At 40.7% G+C, this 16,336-nt stretch overlaps 1 protein-coding gene across 1 annotated transcript in view; it reads left to right on the top strand.

Moving 5' to 3' along the window:
- Positions 1–16,336, top strand: part of LOC122798625 (TBC1 domain family member 20-like) — a 381,335-nt gene that overhangs the window by 33,692 nt on the left and 331,307 nt on the right. Inside the window, exon 3 of the mRNA XM_044067711.1 lies at positions 5,529–5,609. Coding sequence (XP_043923646.1) covers positions 5,529–5,609 — 81 coding nt within the window. The remainder of the gene's footprint in view (positions 1–5,528; positions 5,610–16,336) is intronic.

Raw genomic sequence — 16,336 nt, 5'->3', positions numbered from 1 at the left:
CTTTTGTGGTTCGGTCCAAGTTTTGGGGCCGGAAAGCATGATATGAGGTATAACCTGGTAGTGCTGGGGTGCTCTCAGGAGCCTTGAACCAGGTTTCAGTCACTACACAGACATCGATGTTCTCCATACTGAGGAGGGCTTTGAGAGCGTGCATCTTGAGGTTTAGACTTCTGGCATTGAGCAGCATTACCCTTAGTTTTTTTTCACTTGTGTTTTCTAGGGAACAGTGGCATGTGGCACAGAAAATCACAGGGCTCTTTCCATGACGCACGTGCCGAGTTCTCCCTTAAGGGCAGAGGGGGAAACTCTAAAGGAAGATGCCCCTTTCTGGGCAGGTGAGGTCCACAAAACCGGGGTTCCAGAGGTTCTTTCTCTAGGTAACCCTACCAGTGCTCCTGAAGCGTTGCCCGACTGCTCACACCTGGAAGCGGTTGGAGGGCATTTTTCCTTGTACCCCACTGCCTGGTGAACCATAACCACCGATTCGTGGGTACAATGGATAATATCCAGAGGCTACCGCATTCCCTTCCACCTCTGTCCCACTTCACCCAGAAATTTACCCAACGCCCCACCTAGTCAAAGGGAAGCAGCAGCACATGAAATCCAAAAGCTGCTACAAAAGAGTCATCCAAACAGTCCCCCCAGACCAGATAGGATCCAGTTTTTACTCAAGATTCTATTTAGTGCCAAAAAAGACAGGGAACTGGAGACCGATTCTGGATCTCAGCACACTAAACAAATTTGTAAAAACAGAGAAATTCCGGATGGTCACGGTTCATTCTTTCCTTCCTCTTTTGGAAGAAGATGATTGGATGTGCTCTTCAAGATGCATATTACCATATAAAAGTGGACAAGTGCTCGAGAAAATACCTCCACTTCCACATAGGAGGCAGTCACTACCAATTTCGAGCACTGCCCTTCGGTCTCTCTACAGCCCCCAGAGTGTTCACCAAATGCATGGCAATGGTTATCGCTCACCTGCGACTTCAAGGATTCCAGGCATTTCCATACCTAGACAACTGGCTCCTTACCGCCCCCCACCAAGCGTCTACTGGAGGAAGCCCGGGATTACACTCTTCTCACAGCTCAGTGCCTAAGAATCACTTTAAACTGGGAGAAGTCCAACATGACCCCGGCACAATCTTTAGAATTCATTGGAGTTCTGTTGGACATGAGGAATTGCACATCTCTTTCGGATCACAGATTTCAAAGAATAAGACAACAGGTTCAGCCGCTAATCTGTCACCACAAATCTTCTCGGTCCGTACTCCAAATCTTGGGGTCTATGGCAGCCTCAATCACCATTGTTCCTCTGGCCAGGTTCCACATGAGACTTCTTCAGTGGCTACTTCTCACTCACTGGTACCCTCTACGACATCCTTTGTCTTTTCAGATAAGTGTAAGATGCAAGCAAGATTTGCTCTGGTGGATGTCTCAAAATCTCCAACAATGGTCTCGACCCTTCAGTCCCCATCAGCCAAAAGCCACGGTGAGAACGGATGCCTCCCTGATGGGGTGGGGGGGCTATGTCAGGGAAACTTGGTCCAAGACACCTGGTCGGAGGCAGTGGCTCTTTTGCATATCAGTGTCCTGGAACTGAAGGCGGTGCTATTAGCATTGCAAGCATTTCACTCGATCCTTCCATCAGGTACTATTGCAATCCAATTGGGCAACATGTCAGTAGTCTGGTACATCAACATGCAAGGGGACACCAGATGTTCCCCATTATGCCGAGAGGCCTTGAGAATATGGCAATGGGTGATAGCTTCCAACCGCTTTCTAATTGCAACGCTCATCCCCGGGAGCTCCAACGTGATAGTGGACAAATTGAGCAGGTGCATTCTACAACCTCACGAGTGGTCCCTCACTCCTGTGATAGCGGCAAAAATTTTCAACCACTGGTGCCAGCCTTGCTGCAATCTATTTGCATCCCCAATCAACTACAAGTGCAGCAACTAATTTGCCCTGATCCCTCCTCGGCGATGGTCACCGAGAGATGCAGTAGTCCATGCTTGGCCCTCGGGTCTGCTGTATTGTTATCCTCCTTTACTCCTCATTCCCCAATTTTTGAAGAAAGCATGGCAGTTGAAGAGCAAAGTAATCCTCATTGCTCCATATTGGCCTCGACAAGTTTGGTTCCCCTTTCTCTGGCTGGTTCCCCTTTCTCTGGCCTCACCTGCTAGATCGACCATGGATTCTCAGTCCAACTCCAACTTTGATCTCCCATCCGCAGGGTCTGACCCACCCCAATGTAACAAACCTGAAGCTGACAGCTTGGTTTCTCCACTTCCAGTGATTGCCAGGCAGGATAACCTCTCCTCCCCGGTGCGCGATATTTTTATTGCATTTCATAAATCTTCCACCAGGCTGAACTATCTCAACAAATGGAAAAGATTTACATTATGGGCAGCAAACAAACAATTGGACCCCTTGTCAGCCCCAGTTTCGGTGGTATTAGATTATTTAGCAGATCTCTTTCAATCTGGGGTATCAGCCTCTACTGTTCATGTTCATTTAGCTGCCATTTCTAATTTCCACATTGGCTTCCAGGACTCTTCACTCATGTCACACAGACTCTGTAAGACTTTCTTGAAGGACATTTTTCATCTAAAACCTCCCTTTAGAGAGAACCAGTACAACCTTGGGACTTGGCTTTGGTCCTGCAAACCCTAACAGCACCCCCCTTTGAACCTGCATCTTCATGTGATTTAAAGTACCTCTCTTGGAAAAGCTTGTTTCTGGTTGCTATCATATCAGCCAGGTGTTTGTCAGAACTTCAAGCCTTGTGCCTCAAATGTCCCTACCTTATTTTCCATAAGGATAGAGTCTCACTGAGAACTAATTCCTCCTCCTTACCGAAAGTGGTGTCAGACCGGTCTGTCAACCAGTCTATTGACCTCCCGGTATCTTTTCCTAATCATTCTTACACGGGAGAGTATTGCCTGCACTTCGTAGATGTTCACAAAATCTACCCTTAAATCAGACCAATTATTTCTGGACCAAGACCAGGTCGTCCTGTTTCTAAAGTCACATTAGCGTCATGGTTGAGAAATTGCATTACCTTCATCTATAACATGAACATCACCTTGCCTCACAAAGTGAAAGCCCATTCTACAAGGTCAATGGCAACTTCAGCAGCTTTCTATGCTAGGGCTTCCCTCAATGACATTGGTTCAGCTGCGACTTGGGCCAACCCTCATACCTTTATTCTTCATTACAAATTGGATTTGGCCTCCAGAGGGAGAGCTTCTTTTGGTTCCATGGAGCTCAGAAATGTCCTTCCTTGAGGGCGGTTTACTATTAAAATGTCGAACAGCACTGCGTCGACTGTACTATAGTCGAACATGGAAGTTCGAAAATAGTAATGTCGACGTTAAAAAAACAATCTAGGAATGGTTTTAACATGGGTCGAGGTAGGTGTTCAGTATTATTCAGAACTACAAACATTTCCCCTACCTTGACCCATGTTAAAACACAGTCCTAGATTGTTTTTTTGTCGTCGACATTACTATTTTTGACCTTCCGTGTTCGACTATAGTACAGTCGACGTAGTGCCGTTCAACATTTTAATAGTAAACCCCTTGAGGGCTGCCCAGGGATATAGGTAGCTGGGGATTCTGTCCCATCAGTAAGGAATGAATGAAGATTAACAGCATCAGGTAAAGAAGGTATGTCTTACCATAACGTTCCATCTGTGTTGTTAATCTTTGTTTATTCATTACTCCCCACCCTTCGTCCCCTGGTGGATTTTCATATGGTCCTTCTTCCATTCTTGTAGGTCTGTTATGACCAGAGGTAGCCTCTACTTTTGTCTATGAACTCGCAAACTCGATCCGAGGTAACAGGGAGCAGAGCATTGTGGGTAGGATCTTGGCTCAAGAGTTGTTTTGGCTGACATGAGCTTTGGTATAAGGCCCGCTTGATTCTGAGGATGGAACCGATAACCCATCAGTAATGAATGAACAAAGATCAACAGCACAGATGGAACGTTATGGTAAGACATAACTTCTTTTTCCTTGTAGCTTTTGCTTCAGCCAGAAGGATTTCTGAAGTCCAAGCCTTGTGTGCCAACCCTCCCTATATCACATTGTACAAGGGCAGAATGTCCACATTAATCATTCTGTTGATCTTCTAATGATTTCCCTAATTATGACAGCCATGGGAGACATTTTCTTCATTACCTGGATATTTCTAAATAATTTAGTCTATTTGGACAAAAAAAAAATCCACCAGAAAAGACCTGTAGCTTTTAATCCACTTTTCTTCTAATATGCGTTTCTGAATCTGCCCTTTTCCTTCTGGCTTTTATGGTAGATAAGTTATGTTGTCTGAAGTTGTTTGAAGGGTATCAACCCCTTACCAGAATCTACAGGTGTACATTTTGCTAGAGCAGAAACCACTTTGTAAACCTTGTTCAAAAATGTTTCAATGGATAACATTTTGTATGGCTAACACTTCAGCATTTGAAAAAAAAAATTGCAAGTAAGCTGGCTGAGATGTCTGTATCTTTATCTTTCTTCAGTGCCACCATTATTTAGGATTATTTAGGGCATTCTTTTTCTTGAGGACCTCCCAAGAAGTATAGCTTTTGACTCTTCCCTAGTAAGGAGAGAGATGGTGTAACCGATATAAACGTTTCATGTAAGGCTACAAGCTGCTTTGCCAGGTACATTTCTGTCAATGACAACCCCACTTTGGGCCTGATAGCACCTTCATGTTTTGAGGTTATGAGGAAAGGTATTTATTCTTGGTTATGCCTGCTTTTTGTGGGCTGTAAGTCAATTTGGAGTGGGGTCCTTGAGTATATATAGGATTATGGATAAAAGAGGGACTTCGAAAGTTTTAAGTGTTGGGCTGACTGAGTCCTGCTGGTCTTAGCCCTAGTGTTGAAGATGAAATTGTCATTGCCGACCTAGTATAAAAATTAAAGTTAAGTACTTTAACAACTGTCGGTCATGATGTAGGTTATAAAAAAGGAACAAATGAAATAAAGAAACAGTTGATGTTCGTTTCTGTGAGTACTGTATGTGAAGATCTCCGCGGACGGTGGAAGTGAGTCTTTCAAGAACAGGGAGCTTTTGCCAAGGATTTCAATTCTTTTGGAGATGATGGTGATTGTATTATTGCTTAATACCCATGTGGGTATTAGGGTTTTGGGTGAGGGCATTGGATGCTGAATCAAAATGCCTGGATAAATGCAAGTAGTTTTCATGTTTTAGAATTGATTTCATTCAGTATTGTGTGCCTTGGATGGAATTGACCCAGTTAGTTTGAACATGATGTTTTACATGCTGATCATCTAGTCTGCATTTTAGCAGTCAGAGGTGAGGTACTGCCCTTTGTCTTCCTTTGAAACCTTGATTCACTCTCGGGTAGCCAAAATAAGTTGTTAAAAGCTTTCTTACCAAGACCATTTAAATCTTCAATGTATTTTATTGGGGCTGTTAGCTATTTTAAATGCTTTTCTTATCCTAATGTTTGCACTATATGCCAGTGTATTTTGATTTTTTTTTTTAATTTGAAACCAGGCTCTTCAATCCGAGAGAACCACAAAGATTTTGACCAGGTGCTTTTAGATGTGCGTAGGTCACTTCGTCGATTTCCTAAAGGTAAGCTGGCATTTACAGCGTTATCTTTTTTTTTTTTTTACACAACTATAGTGGTTTTTACAAATAAATAAAATAAACATGTTAATTTTTACATAAATATTTAACCTTTGATCAATTATACAATAAACACACAACATAACTATTTACAAAGACATCCACTTATACTTATTTCATACATTTGTAAAAGTCAAAGTTTTATATTGTGATGAAATCTTTAAGCAAATCTTGTAAACTAACCCACATATTGTGTGAATATGTTTTCCTAGATGATCTTGACTTAATTGTCAAGAGTTCCAAATTGCAAATTTCTGTCATAGCATTTTTAAATTCAGTAAAGGAAGGAGGGTAATCAGAAATCCAATTTCTGGTTATAGTCTTTCTAGCCACTGCTAGGATTGACCATAATAAAGGAGTTTTAATTTTTCTAAAACTGTGATGTATACGTGTGCTGAAATGAACCAAGGATTTAGTTATAGTGAAGTTGTCTGTGAATATAGCCTGTAGTAGGTGATTTACATTTCCCCAGTAACATTTTAGTTCAGAGCAATCAAAAAACATATGAGCCCAATCAGCATTTTTTTTTCTAGTTTACATCTTCTACAAAAATTCTCTTTTTTGTTAATTTTGCTCATGATGAATGGTATGTAAAATGACCTATACACGAACTTCCATGTGTATAATTTCCATTTGAGAGAGGAAGTTGTTCTACCAGCTGATCCTAATATATTATTCTTATCTTGTTCAGTAGGATATTATAGCAATAACCCACGCCTGGGTGTGGGTAATGCTGGATTTACCCACGGTTGGTGTGGTTTGGTCTGGTCACGAGGGCGAAGCCTGAGTGGCCAAACAAAGCCAACCGTGGGTAAATCCAGCATTACCCACACCCAGAAGTTGGTTATTGCTATTATACAATGACATTATTTAAGAAAATAAATACTTACTTTTTTTAAATAATGGCATTGTATAATGCCTCCTTGCTGTCCGGTATTCTCTGGCAGTTCTGATGTACTGCGCATGCGAATGCCTACACAGTACATCAGAGCTGTGGGCAAAAGCAACGGAGAAAGCAAGATCTCCGTTGCTTTTTACAAACTGTTTCGCTATGTTAAATGGGTTTAACATAGCGAGACAGCTTTAAAAAACCAACGGAGAATCTCCGTTGCTTATTTTAAAGCTGTCTCGTTATGTTAAACCCATTTAACATAGCGAGACAGTTTTGAAAAAAGCAACGGAGAAAGCAAGATCTCCGTTGCTTTTTACAAACTGTTTCGCTATGTTAAATGGATTTAACATAGCAAGACAGCTTTAAAAAAAGCAACGGAGAATCTCCGTTGCTTTTTTTAAAGCTGCCTCGCTATGTTAAACCCGTTTAACGTAGCGAGATAGTGTTGCTATAAGAGTTATAGTAGTGGAAAAAATCTGGGCGACCGGACCTTTTTCCATTACTATAACTCGGATTTACAATGATTGGTCAACGTGCACGTTTTTGAATATTAATGGGGGGTCATTGTATAATTATTGTTAATGGAAATATAATAATTTCATAAACTTTCAGGGTAAGTATATGTTTCATCTTTAATGATCTTTATATATATATATATATATATATATATATATATATGTGATCATTTTCCTTTGAATGAGGTTTTATGTTGAATATTCAATATTAAATAATGCAGCAACAAAGGAATAGAGCTCTTATTTGCAGGAGAAATTAATTCAAGTTTATAAAAAAGGAATTGTTTGTATGTTTGAATTTCTAACCAAAGGTTATTATCTAGTTCAAATTCTTGAATCAGATTATCTGTTGATTTCCTTTTATTGTTTGACGTCATCTGATGCCAGTTTATTAATTTTTTCTGTTTGAATAATAATATTTTATTAGAAATTGATGAAGGAGCAATACCTCATGTGTAGGCTATTGGAAACAATAAGAAAAAACGTTCTTTATACATTGGGTATTTATATATAAAATTTCTAATCTTATTTATAAGAAATGAAATAATATGTAGTTGACTGTTTTGTTGTAACATATGTTTTAAAAAGATCTTTTAGTATCCATAGAAAGGGATTATTTTAATATATTAATTTTATAGAACTGGTGACTAATGAATGTGTCCATACATATTACCTCCCAATATTTTTTCCATTTTGCTGAGTATAATGGATTTGCTTATAAGGAAATATTTTAATTATAGAGGAAAAGAAGTATAAATCTAGGTCAGGAAATGCTATATCCCTCCTTTAGACCAGCTTCTTATATGATGTTTTAGGGCTACTCTTGGTTTGTTTGGAGACCATATTAACATCACTGAATTTAATTTTCTAGCTGTTGGTCTTGGTGGAAGTAATGAGATTGATTGAATATTATCATTTTAATATCATTTTAATATTTGATGGTCTTTCTTCCATTGTAAAAAAAAATATTCCACTTTGCTATGAGAAATTTAAATATTAATAAGGGTGTTGTTATAATTGAGATGCATTATATTTTTAATATCTTTGGTTAATATTATCCCTAAATATGTAATTTGTTCAGAATTTGGTATATATTTATGAATTTTTTTTCTTTAATTTGTTATTTGGGTATATAGATAGTATTTTTGTTTTATCATTATTCAATGTTAAGCCTGATATTTTTTTGAAAATTATCCATGGAATTAAATAAGGCATAAATAGATTATATGTTTCCATTTAGAGTAATGTGAATTTCATCAGCAAAGAGCTGAATTTTGGATAAGATGTCAGGATTTATATTGAAGCCTTCATTGTCTCTATTTGTTCTTATGACCTTGGCCCATGGTTCCATTATTAGGGTAAATAAGGGAGAGAGAGGGCAACAGTGTTTGGTTCCTTTTTAAAATTGGGATATTTTGTGAAATATAAGTACCACTTTTTATATATGCTTGGGTATCTTTATATAAATGAGTAATTAGATTTACAAAGCTGTCTGAGAAATTTAGACATTTAAGTAATGTAAACAAATAGTTCCAATTCACAGAATCAAAAGCTGAATTTATATCTAAACTTATTAGAGTTAAATTTTTCTTTTTCTTATTTGAATAATCTATGAGGGTTAATGTAAGTATTTCTATTAATTATAAATACAGAGTTATCTTGATTTGTATGAAAGCAGTCCTCCGTTTTTATAGTTGGCTAATAAGGAAAAGACAGTTGTGTGTCTAATGTAGTGTCGTGACCAGTTGTGTAAGTGTCTAATGTAGTGTCGTGACCAGTTGTGTAGGTGTCTAATGTAGTGTCGTGACCAGTTGTGCAAGTGTCTGATGTAGTGTCGTGACCAATTGTGTAAGTGTCTAATGTAGTGTCGTGACCAGTTGTGTAAGTATCTAATGTAGTGTCGTGACCAGTTGTGTAAGTGTCGTGACCAGTTGTGTAAGTGTCTAATGTAGTGTCGTGACCAATTGTGTAAGTGTCTAATGTAGTGTCGTGACCAGTTGTGTAAGTGTCTAATGTAGTGTCGTGACCAATTGTGTAAGCGTCTAATGTAGTGTCGTGACCAATTGTGTAAGTGTCTAATGTAGCGTCGTGAAGAGTTCTGTAAATGTCTAATGTAGTGTCGTGACCAGTTCATAGGTTCATACTAGACTGTCTGCCCTAGGGCATTTATAAGCCTAGCCAGAGTGTGTTTGGCTTTCGCCACCCATTTTAAATAAATTTTGCTATGCCTTTTTTTGAGGTTAGTATACTGTGCCTCTGTCTAATAGTGACACAGAAGTGATAGCCGGGGTAAACCTATGATCTCCCATCCGCTCATCAAGATTCCTCTTGAAGAGAGTCAATGTGGGACTCTGCCTAACCTGGACTGGGATTTTATTCCAGAGTGAAGGGAGCCTCTGGGTTATGAATCTGTCCCTCCAGCATGTCCTATTTATTTCAGTGCTGAGGTTCAGGTCTTTCGAGCGCGTAGCTCGATGGGATTTGGATTTTCTGAAGTGCAGCATGTCCATTAATTCCGGGTTGGACATGGCTTTATACGTCAGGCACAGATCGCCTCTGAGCAGGCGGTATGCCACTGAGTAGAGCTAGAGTTTCTTTAACCGGGCAGCATATGGCATCTGTTTGAGCCCTTTGATCCTCTTGGTGAGGTACTTTTGGGGTCTTTCCAGTTGCTGCAGGTGTCTGGTAAGGTACATCCCAAAAGGGGCATTGTACTCAATTATGGGCCTGATGAGGGATGAGTAAAGAGGCACGATGACCTCCTCTGATCTAGATGTGAATCCCTTCATGATTAGGTGGGCTATATAAAATGTTTTTCTAACCACTTTGGCCACGTGGTTGTCAAATGAGAGATTGCTATCAACTTGGGTCCCCAGGTCCCTAATGACTTCTTCTGTACTTAATGGATTACCACCCATGTGGTAATTTGTGGGCACTTTGTTTTTGCCAAAGGGGATGACTATACACTTCTTGGCGTTTAGCTTGAGGCCATGGCTCTGTCACCAGTTGTCTGTTTCTATGAGGCCCTTTTGGAGGATGCTTGTGTCGGCTGGAGAGTTGATTATGGCACCCAGTTTGCAGTCATCTGCGAACTTGGTCAGCCACAGTCCTTCCGTGTTGGCCTGTACCGCCGAGAAATATATACCGAACAAGAGAGGTCCCAGGACTGAGCCTTGTGGGACGCCACTTCTAACTGGTTTGGAGTCTGACATGGCTCCAGCAATTCTAACCATGTGGGTTCTGTCCTTGAGCCAGTTTGCAACCCATCTAGTGACATAGGGGTTTATATTTTTAAGCTGGTGAGCTTATCTATAATGCCCGAGTGGGGTATTGTATCGAAGGCTTTTGTGAGGTCCAGGTAGGCTGTGTGGACCACCTTCCCCTCGTCAATGGCCTTGGTGACTGTTTCAAAGAAAATCGACCAGGTTTAAGAGGCAGGATCTGCCCTTAACAAAGCCAAACTGGGTAGGATCCAGTGTCTGTAGGTCCCCAATATCTTTATTTATGAGGTCCATGATGATCCTTTCCATAGCTTTGCAGACCAAGCTAGTCAGGCTTATGGGGCGATAGTTTCCAGGATCCGTTGAGGCACCACCTTTGTGGAGAGGGACCACTGTTGCTGTACGCCACTCTTTGGGTACATATCCTGTAGTAAGGCTAAGATTGAACAGTAGTTTTATGTTTGGGTTCAGCTCTTCTTGGAGTTCTTGTAGGACGCAGCCCGGGACACCATCTGGTCCCATTGATGCTGTGTTTTTTGCTTTGGAGAGGGCGGCTCTGACCTGAGCATCTGAGATGTCAGGGGGGCAGCACTCTGTTGGGATAGATATTTGCCCTTTTGGTGGGGAGGGGGGGGGTTTGCACTGGACCTGTCAGCTAGGATGTTGGCAATGTCTGTGGGGTCGGTGTATTTTTTGTCATTTTGGACTAATTCTGAGCATATCTGGGAATTCCCACCCAGGTTCCTAACATAACTAAAGAAAGCCTTGTGATTATCCTTAGTGTCCTGTGCAATTTTTCTCTCGAAGCTGGCCTTAATCGATTTTATGAGTGCCCGTAGTTTTTTGCTAATACTGATCAGAGATGCCTTCCCGTTTTGGGATTTTGCTCTATCATGTAGTAGCTTCCTCCTTCTATTGTCTAGTTTGTTTATGGCTGGGGTCCACCAGACAGGACGTCTGCCTTTGGAGGATTGGGTCTTAGTTTTATTTGGGGTTGCATGATCCATGCATTCTTGAAGGTGTTCATAGAATGCGTTTATAAAGGATTCTGCGGTCTGGGCCGTATTTTCCACAGGCCCGGGGGCTTTGAAGGATTTCGCCGGTTTTGAGGCGTGAAATTTGCTTTAGAGAAGTTTTTCACTGTGGTTTTCTGGGCAGGGGGTGGGGTCGGGATGTGAATATCCAGTGAGATTAGTTTATGGTCTGATCTTACCAGTGAGGGATACACTTCTGGTCTGGAGCATAGTGTCCCCATGTTGGTGATGATCAGGTCCAGTATGTTTTCCCCTCTTGTGGGAGTGGTAACAAGTTGTTCCATAGCATTTGAGTTTATAAATTCTAGGAACCTTTGGGCTAGGGTGTTGGAGCTAGAGTAATGCTCCCAGTCTATGTTTGGGTAGTTGAAGTCGCTCAGTATAATGGTGTTTGAAGAGACCTTCATATTTTCCAGTATTCTCAGGAAGGCCGAGTGGGGTTCCTGTGTTTGGGAGGGTGGTCTGTAGCAGGCTATAAACTGGAAGGCAGTTTTACCCACAGTTAGTTGCACATGGATAGTCTCTGATGCTTCGTGCTGTGCCACCAACCTGGAGGTGTGGGTATCTTTGACTAATATTGATACTCCCTCCTTTTGTGGTTCGGTCCAAGTTTTGGGGCGAAAAGCATGGTATGAGGTATAACCTGGTAGTGCTGGGGTGCTCTCGGGAGCCGTGAACCAGGTTTCTGTTACTGCACAGATATCGATGTTCTCCATGCTAAGGAGAGTTTCAAGTGCGTGCATCTTGAGGTTTAGACTTCTGGCATTGAGTAGTATTACTCTTAGTTTCTTATCCCTTGTGATACCTATGGAGGTGGGTTTGTCTTTTGAGCCTTGCCTAAAAAAGGCACTATGGGGGTAGCGAGAGCCTTTGCCAATATCCGAAAGCCCAGGGGTGACAGGTGCAAGCCGTCCCTAGCGAAGCATCGTGGCTTGTCGAGCATGTCATCCCAGGCTGACAGGCATTGGATCCCCTTTGAATGACACCAACACTTAAGCCAATTGTTGAAATTGATCATCTTGTCTTCATATTGTGGCATCATTCTTGGTGAGAGTAAGATGCTACTCAAGGTCAGGGTCATACTGGCCTGGGCTACATGCTCAGAGAGCTCCTCTATGTCTCTTTTCATGTAGTCCAGGGAGGTACGTCTCAGGTCATTCACACCAGCATGGACAATGACTGAGTCATATTTGTACTTGCCTTGGAGTGACCTGAGTGCTTGTGTTATGTGGCGGATCCTAGCGCCCGACAGGCAGCTCACCGTGACCTTCTCCTTGTTCAGCCTGGTGAGTGGGACATCAGTGTGCCTGACGATAGTTACCTATTACAAGTGTATCAGGTGTGTTTTTTAGCCTTAAGGGCTGTGACTGTTCGGCACACTGGCTTTGTGAGCTAGGTGTTGCACGTGTTTTGTTTTGGGGTAGCGGTTGCTTGGGTGTCTGCTTTGGAGGTCTCTGCTGCTTAGGCAGATTTTTATTTTGAGCCTCCGAGTATGTTTTTGTGTGTTTATGTGTTTGGTTTGTTGTCGTGGTAGGTTTATGTGAGACTGGAATTGTAGTGAGTGTGGTTTCCTTCTCCTCCTGACTGGTTACGCCAGTACTGAGTTGAGAGAGCTCAGCCTCCCGTTTGGCTATATGGTTGCATCTCTCACATGTGTTGGAATTTGTTGGGAGGAGGAGAGGGTTGTCTATGTACACGAGGCAGTTGTAACATTGCCTCAAGATTCCCAGATTCACCAGCTGGACCGGAGAGGAGATTGACAACTGACCTTTGGACATGCTAGAATAGTATTGGGAATGTCTTTATAATTGAAAAAAAGGGCCAATGGGGAACAAGGTACTCAAGGGGAGTTTGTGAGGGTGTAATGCTTTTAATTTTTTAGAGCTGAATTATATAATTGCTTTAGTGAGCAAGTGCCAGGTAACTTAAATGCAATGTGTTACAGGTAACTTAAATGCAAAAATGACAAACAGTAACTTTCTTTCAAGTGAAACAAGGAAATAAGTACAGTAAGCAATGCAGATATCACTAGGGATCCACAGAAGTGCTAAAAGGCCGCGTTTTAGGTGGAATTAGCGTTTCAGGGAAATAAACAAACAACAAGCATACAAACAAAGCTAGATTCAGCAGGCCTGGATCTAGTCTATGCTACAGCAAACAAGGTGTACCAATTTCAGTAAGAAACAGTTAGAATATGCAGGCACTATAAGCCTTTAACCAGAAATTCCTACTCAGAAGGGCAGAGTCCAGCCTCTCCTCCCACAAGAGTGCAGAACACGAACCCTCTTAATAAAATAACTGGCCTCAAGCCCAAGTGCTTAAACCAGAATTAATACACTTTTAGAATAACAGACACTGAGCCCTCAATCAGCAGTTCTCAACTTAGAAGGATGTAAGCTACCTGTTCTGCCACTACAGTGCAGACCACAAACCTTCTTAATGTAAAACTGGTCTGAAGCCCAGGTGCTTAAACTAAAAGGCTTAGAATGAGTTACACCAAGCAGTAATAAATACAATTGAGTACTTTTAAGATGACGCAAAAGCAAAATAAAGTAGGAAAAAACACAAATACAGTAAAAGCAGATACATTTTTTTTTTTTTGTGGAAAGAGAGAAAGGAGTAGCAGAAACTAAGCTGATTTGGCCTTCTCAAATGCTCTCCCTGTACTGGGTAGAATGAGGTAATGACATTAGACTGGGAGGAGGGTCCCAGATCAAATTTACACTAGGGGCGGGCAACTGCAAAGCCACCAACAAACTGCAGAAATGTTACTCACAGCTGAAAAGCAGCAGTGAGCCTTTAAATGAAAGTTTTAAACAGCTAAAGGAGCCACTAGAAAAAAGAGTTTAACTGCAACAAGTTATCATAAACAAACAACCCAACAGATGCTTAATAAGAGTGGACAATTTCCAGTTAATACCTCACACACAGTGAAACTAGCTAGAAAAAATACACAGTACACAAAGTGCTATAAACAAGAAAGAAATAAAGAACAAAATAAACAAAAAACAGGATACTTAATGTTATATATTATAGCTCCGAGTTTGCTGAGTGTCCTTCCTTCGATTAGCTCACTGTAAAATGGCAGAACATTCACAACTGAGCTTCTTAGGTAACAAAAAGTTGAAACCTGAGACAGCTTTTAAGAAAGAAATCTCAAAAGAACCAATGAGGTGCTTAGTCTAAGCTGTAGTCCAGGAGACCTCAGTCAGCCAATAACCTCAAACAATTCTCTCTCACTGAAACGCCTGATGGCTTTGGCTAAAACAAGATGTCCCTGAATTATGTGCTCAGACACACAGCCTCCACAAACACTAGGCCCAAATACAAGCCTGAATATGGAAATGCTACAAATATCCCCACTACTTAGAACAAATTGCAGAAATGTTACTCACAGCTGAAAAGCAGCAGTGAGCCTTTAAATGAAAGTTTTAAACAGCTAAAGGAGCCACTAGAAAAAAGAGTTTAACTGCAACAAGTTATCATAAACAAACAACCCAACAGAAGAGTGGACAATTTCCAGTTAATACCTCACACACAGTGAAACTAGCTAGAAAAAATACACAGTACACAAAGTGCTATAAACAACAAAGAAATAAAGAACAAAATAAACAAAAAGCAGGATACTTAATGTTATATATTATAGCTCCGAGTTTGCTGAGTGTCCTTCCTTCGATTAGCTCACTGTAAAATTCTGTAAGTGTCTACTGTAGTGTCGTGACCAATTGTGTGTCTAATGTAGTGTCGTGACCAGTTGTGTAAGTGTCTAATGTAGTGTCGTGACCAGTTGTGTAAGTGCATGATTCTGCTGTAGAAGTGCAGTGATACTACATCAATAATTGCACTGAAGTCTATGTGAAATAAATGAGGAGGAGTCATTGTTTGAGTGCAGTTATAACCAGTAATAAGCAAAACAGTTGCAGCAAAGTATTAGTACAAAACATCTTGAATTTTCTTGCTTATTCCTGGCTTTGCACACGGTTAGTTGTCTTTTCGGGTCCAACTTTTCTGCATTTATATTGACCAGTGAAGGTTATATCTGTGCAAACCTGCATGTTTGCCTATTTGGTGTCTCTGCAGAATTGAGGGAACGCTACTCTGTTTCAGGTGTGCACACTTCATTGATGTGACAACAAAACTTACGAAGAGCATGCTGTACACTTCCCTGAACTGTGATAGCGAGACTGATTCTGAGCTGTTTTTAATCATCACCTTAATTTCACGTACTTTTAAAAGTTGTAGGCACTAGTCATACTCTACATACAGCTAGGTGAGAGATTGGGGTAATTTTGTAGGCTCAAACTAGGTGGAGGAAAATACAGTATTTTAGATATTATCACGCCAGACTTTAACAGTAATATAAAAGGTTCTGGAAGAAAGTTGGTTCTCACTGTGGGGAATCCAAGACACTTGTTGACATCAGTGTCGTGCTTAGTTTTATAGCTGTCTTCTTGGTCATAAACGAAGTTTGAACTTTCTTTTTAGAGCACATATTAACACATTTTATGCAAGCCTGCTTCACCCCCTTTGTAACACAAATTATAGACATCAGGCTACATGTTCATCAACATTTTGCCTGGAAGTGGGGCTAACATAAAAATTTAGCATACAAATGTCACACTGCTCCATAAATGATTAGTGATATAACCCTTCCTAGAAATTGTATAAATTATTTCCTCCAGAATAATCCAGTAATGTCCTAGTGTAGCAACCGAAAATATGACAACAGGTAGCTTGTGTAGAATCCCACTAAAATTTCTTGGTGTTTGATTAAAAGGAAAACAAAACAAAAAAAAAAAAACATAATTTTCTTATCTGCTAAGTTGTTTAATATTTAGAAGTTAACCTCATAAGTTATTCTAATTGCATGGCAAAAGGAGTATTGTACTCCCAAATACACCACTACAGTTGAAAGCTCTCTGTTTCTTATTGGAAAAATACAAGATATTCTGCAAGAAGGACAAATCAGCATCTTCTGAATCTAGCGTTTTTTTCTAACCAGCATATACAC

This window comes from Protopterus annectens, chromosome 3.part1 (assembly GCF_019279795.1).
Source record: "Protopterus annectens isolate FY-2018-M chromosome 3.part1, PAN1.0, whole genome shotgun sequence".
Lineage (NCBI taxonomy): Eukaryota > Metazoa > Chordata > Ceratodontiformes > Protopteridae > Protopterus > Protopterus annectens.
The sequence above is the reverse complement of the archived record's forward strand: the minus strand, read 5'-3'. Positions and strand labels throughout refer to the sequence as shown.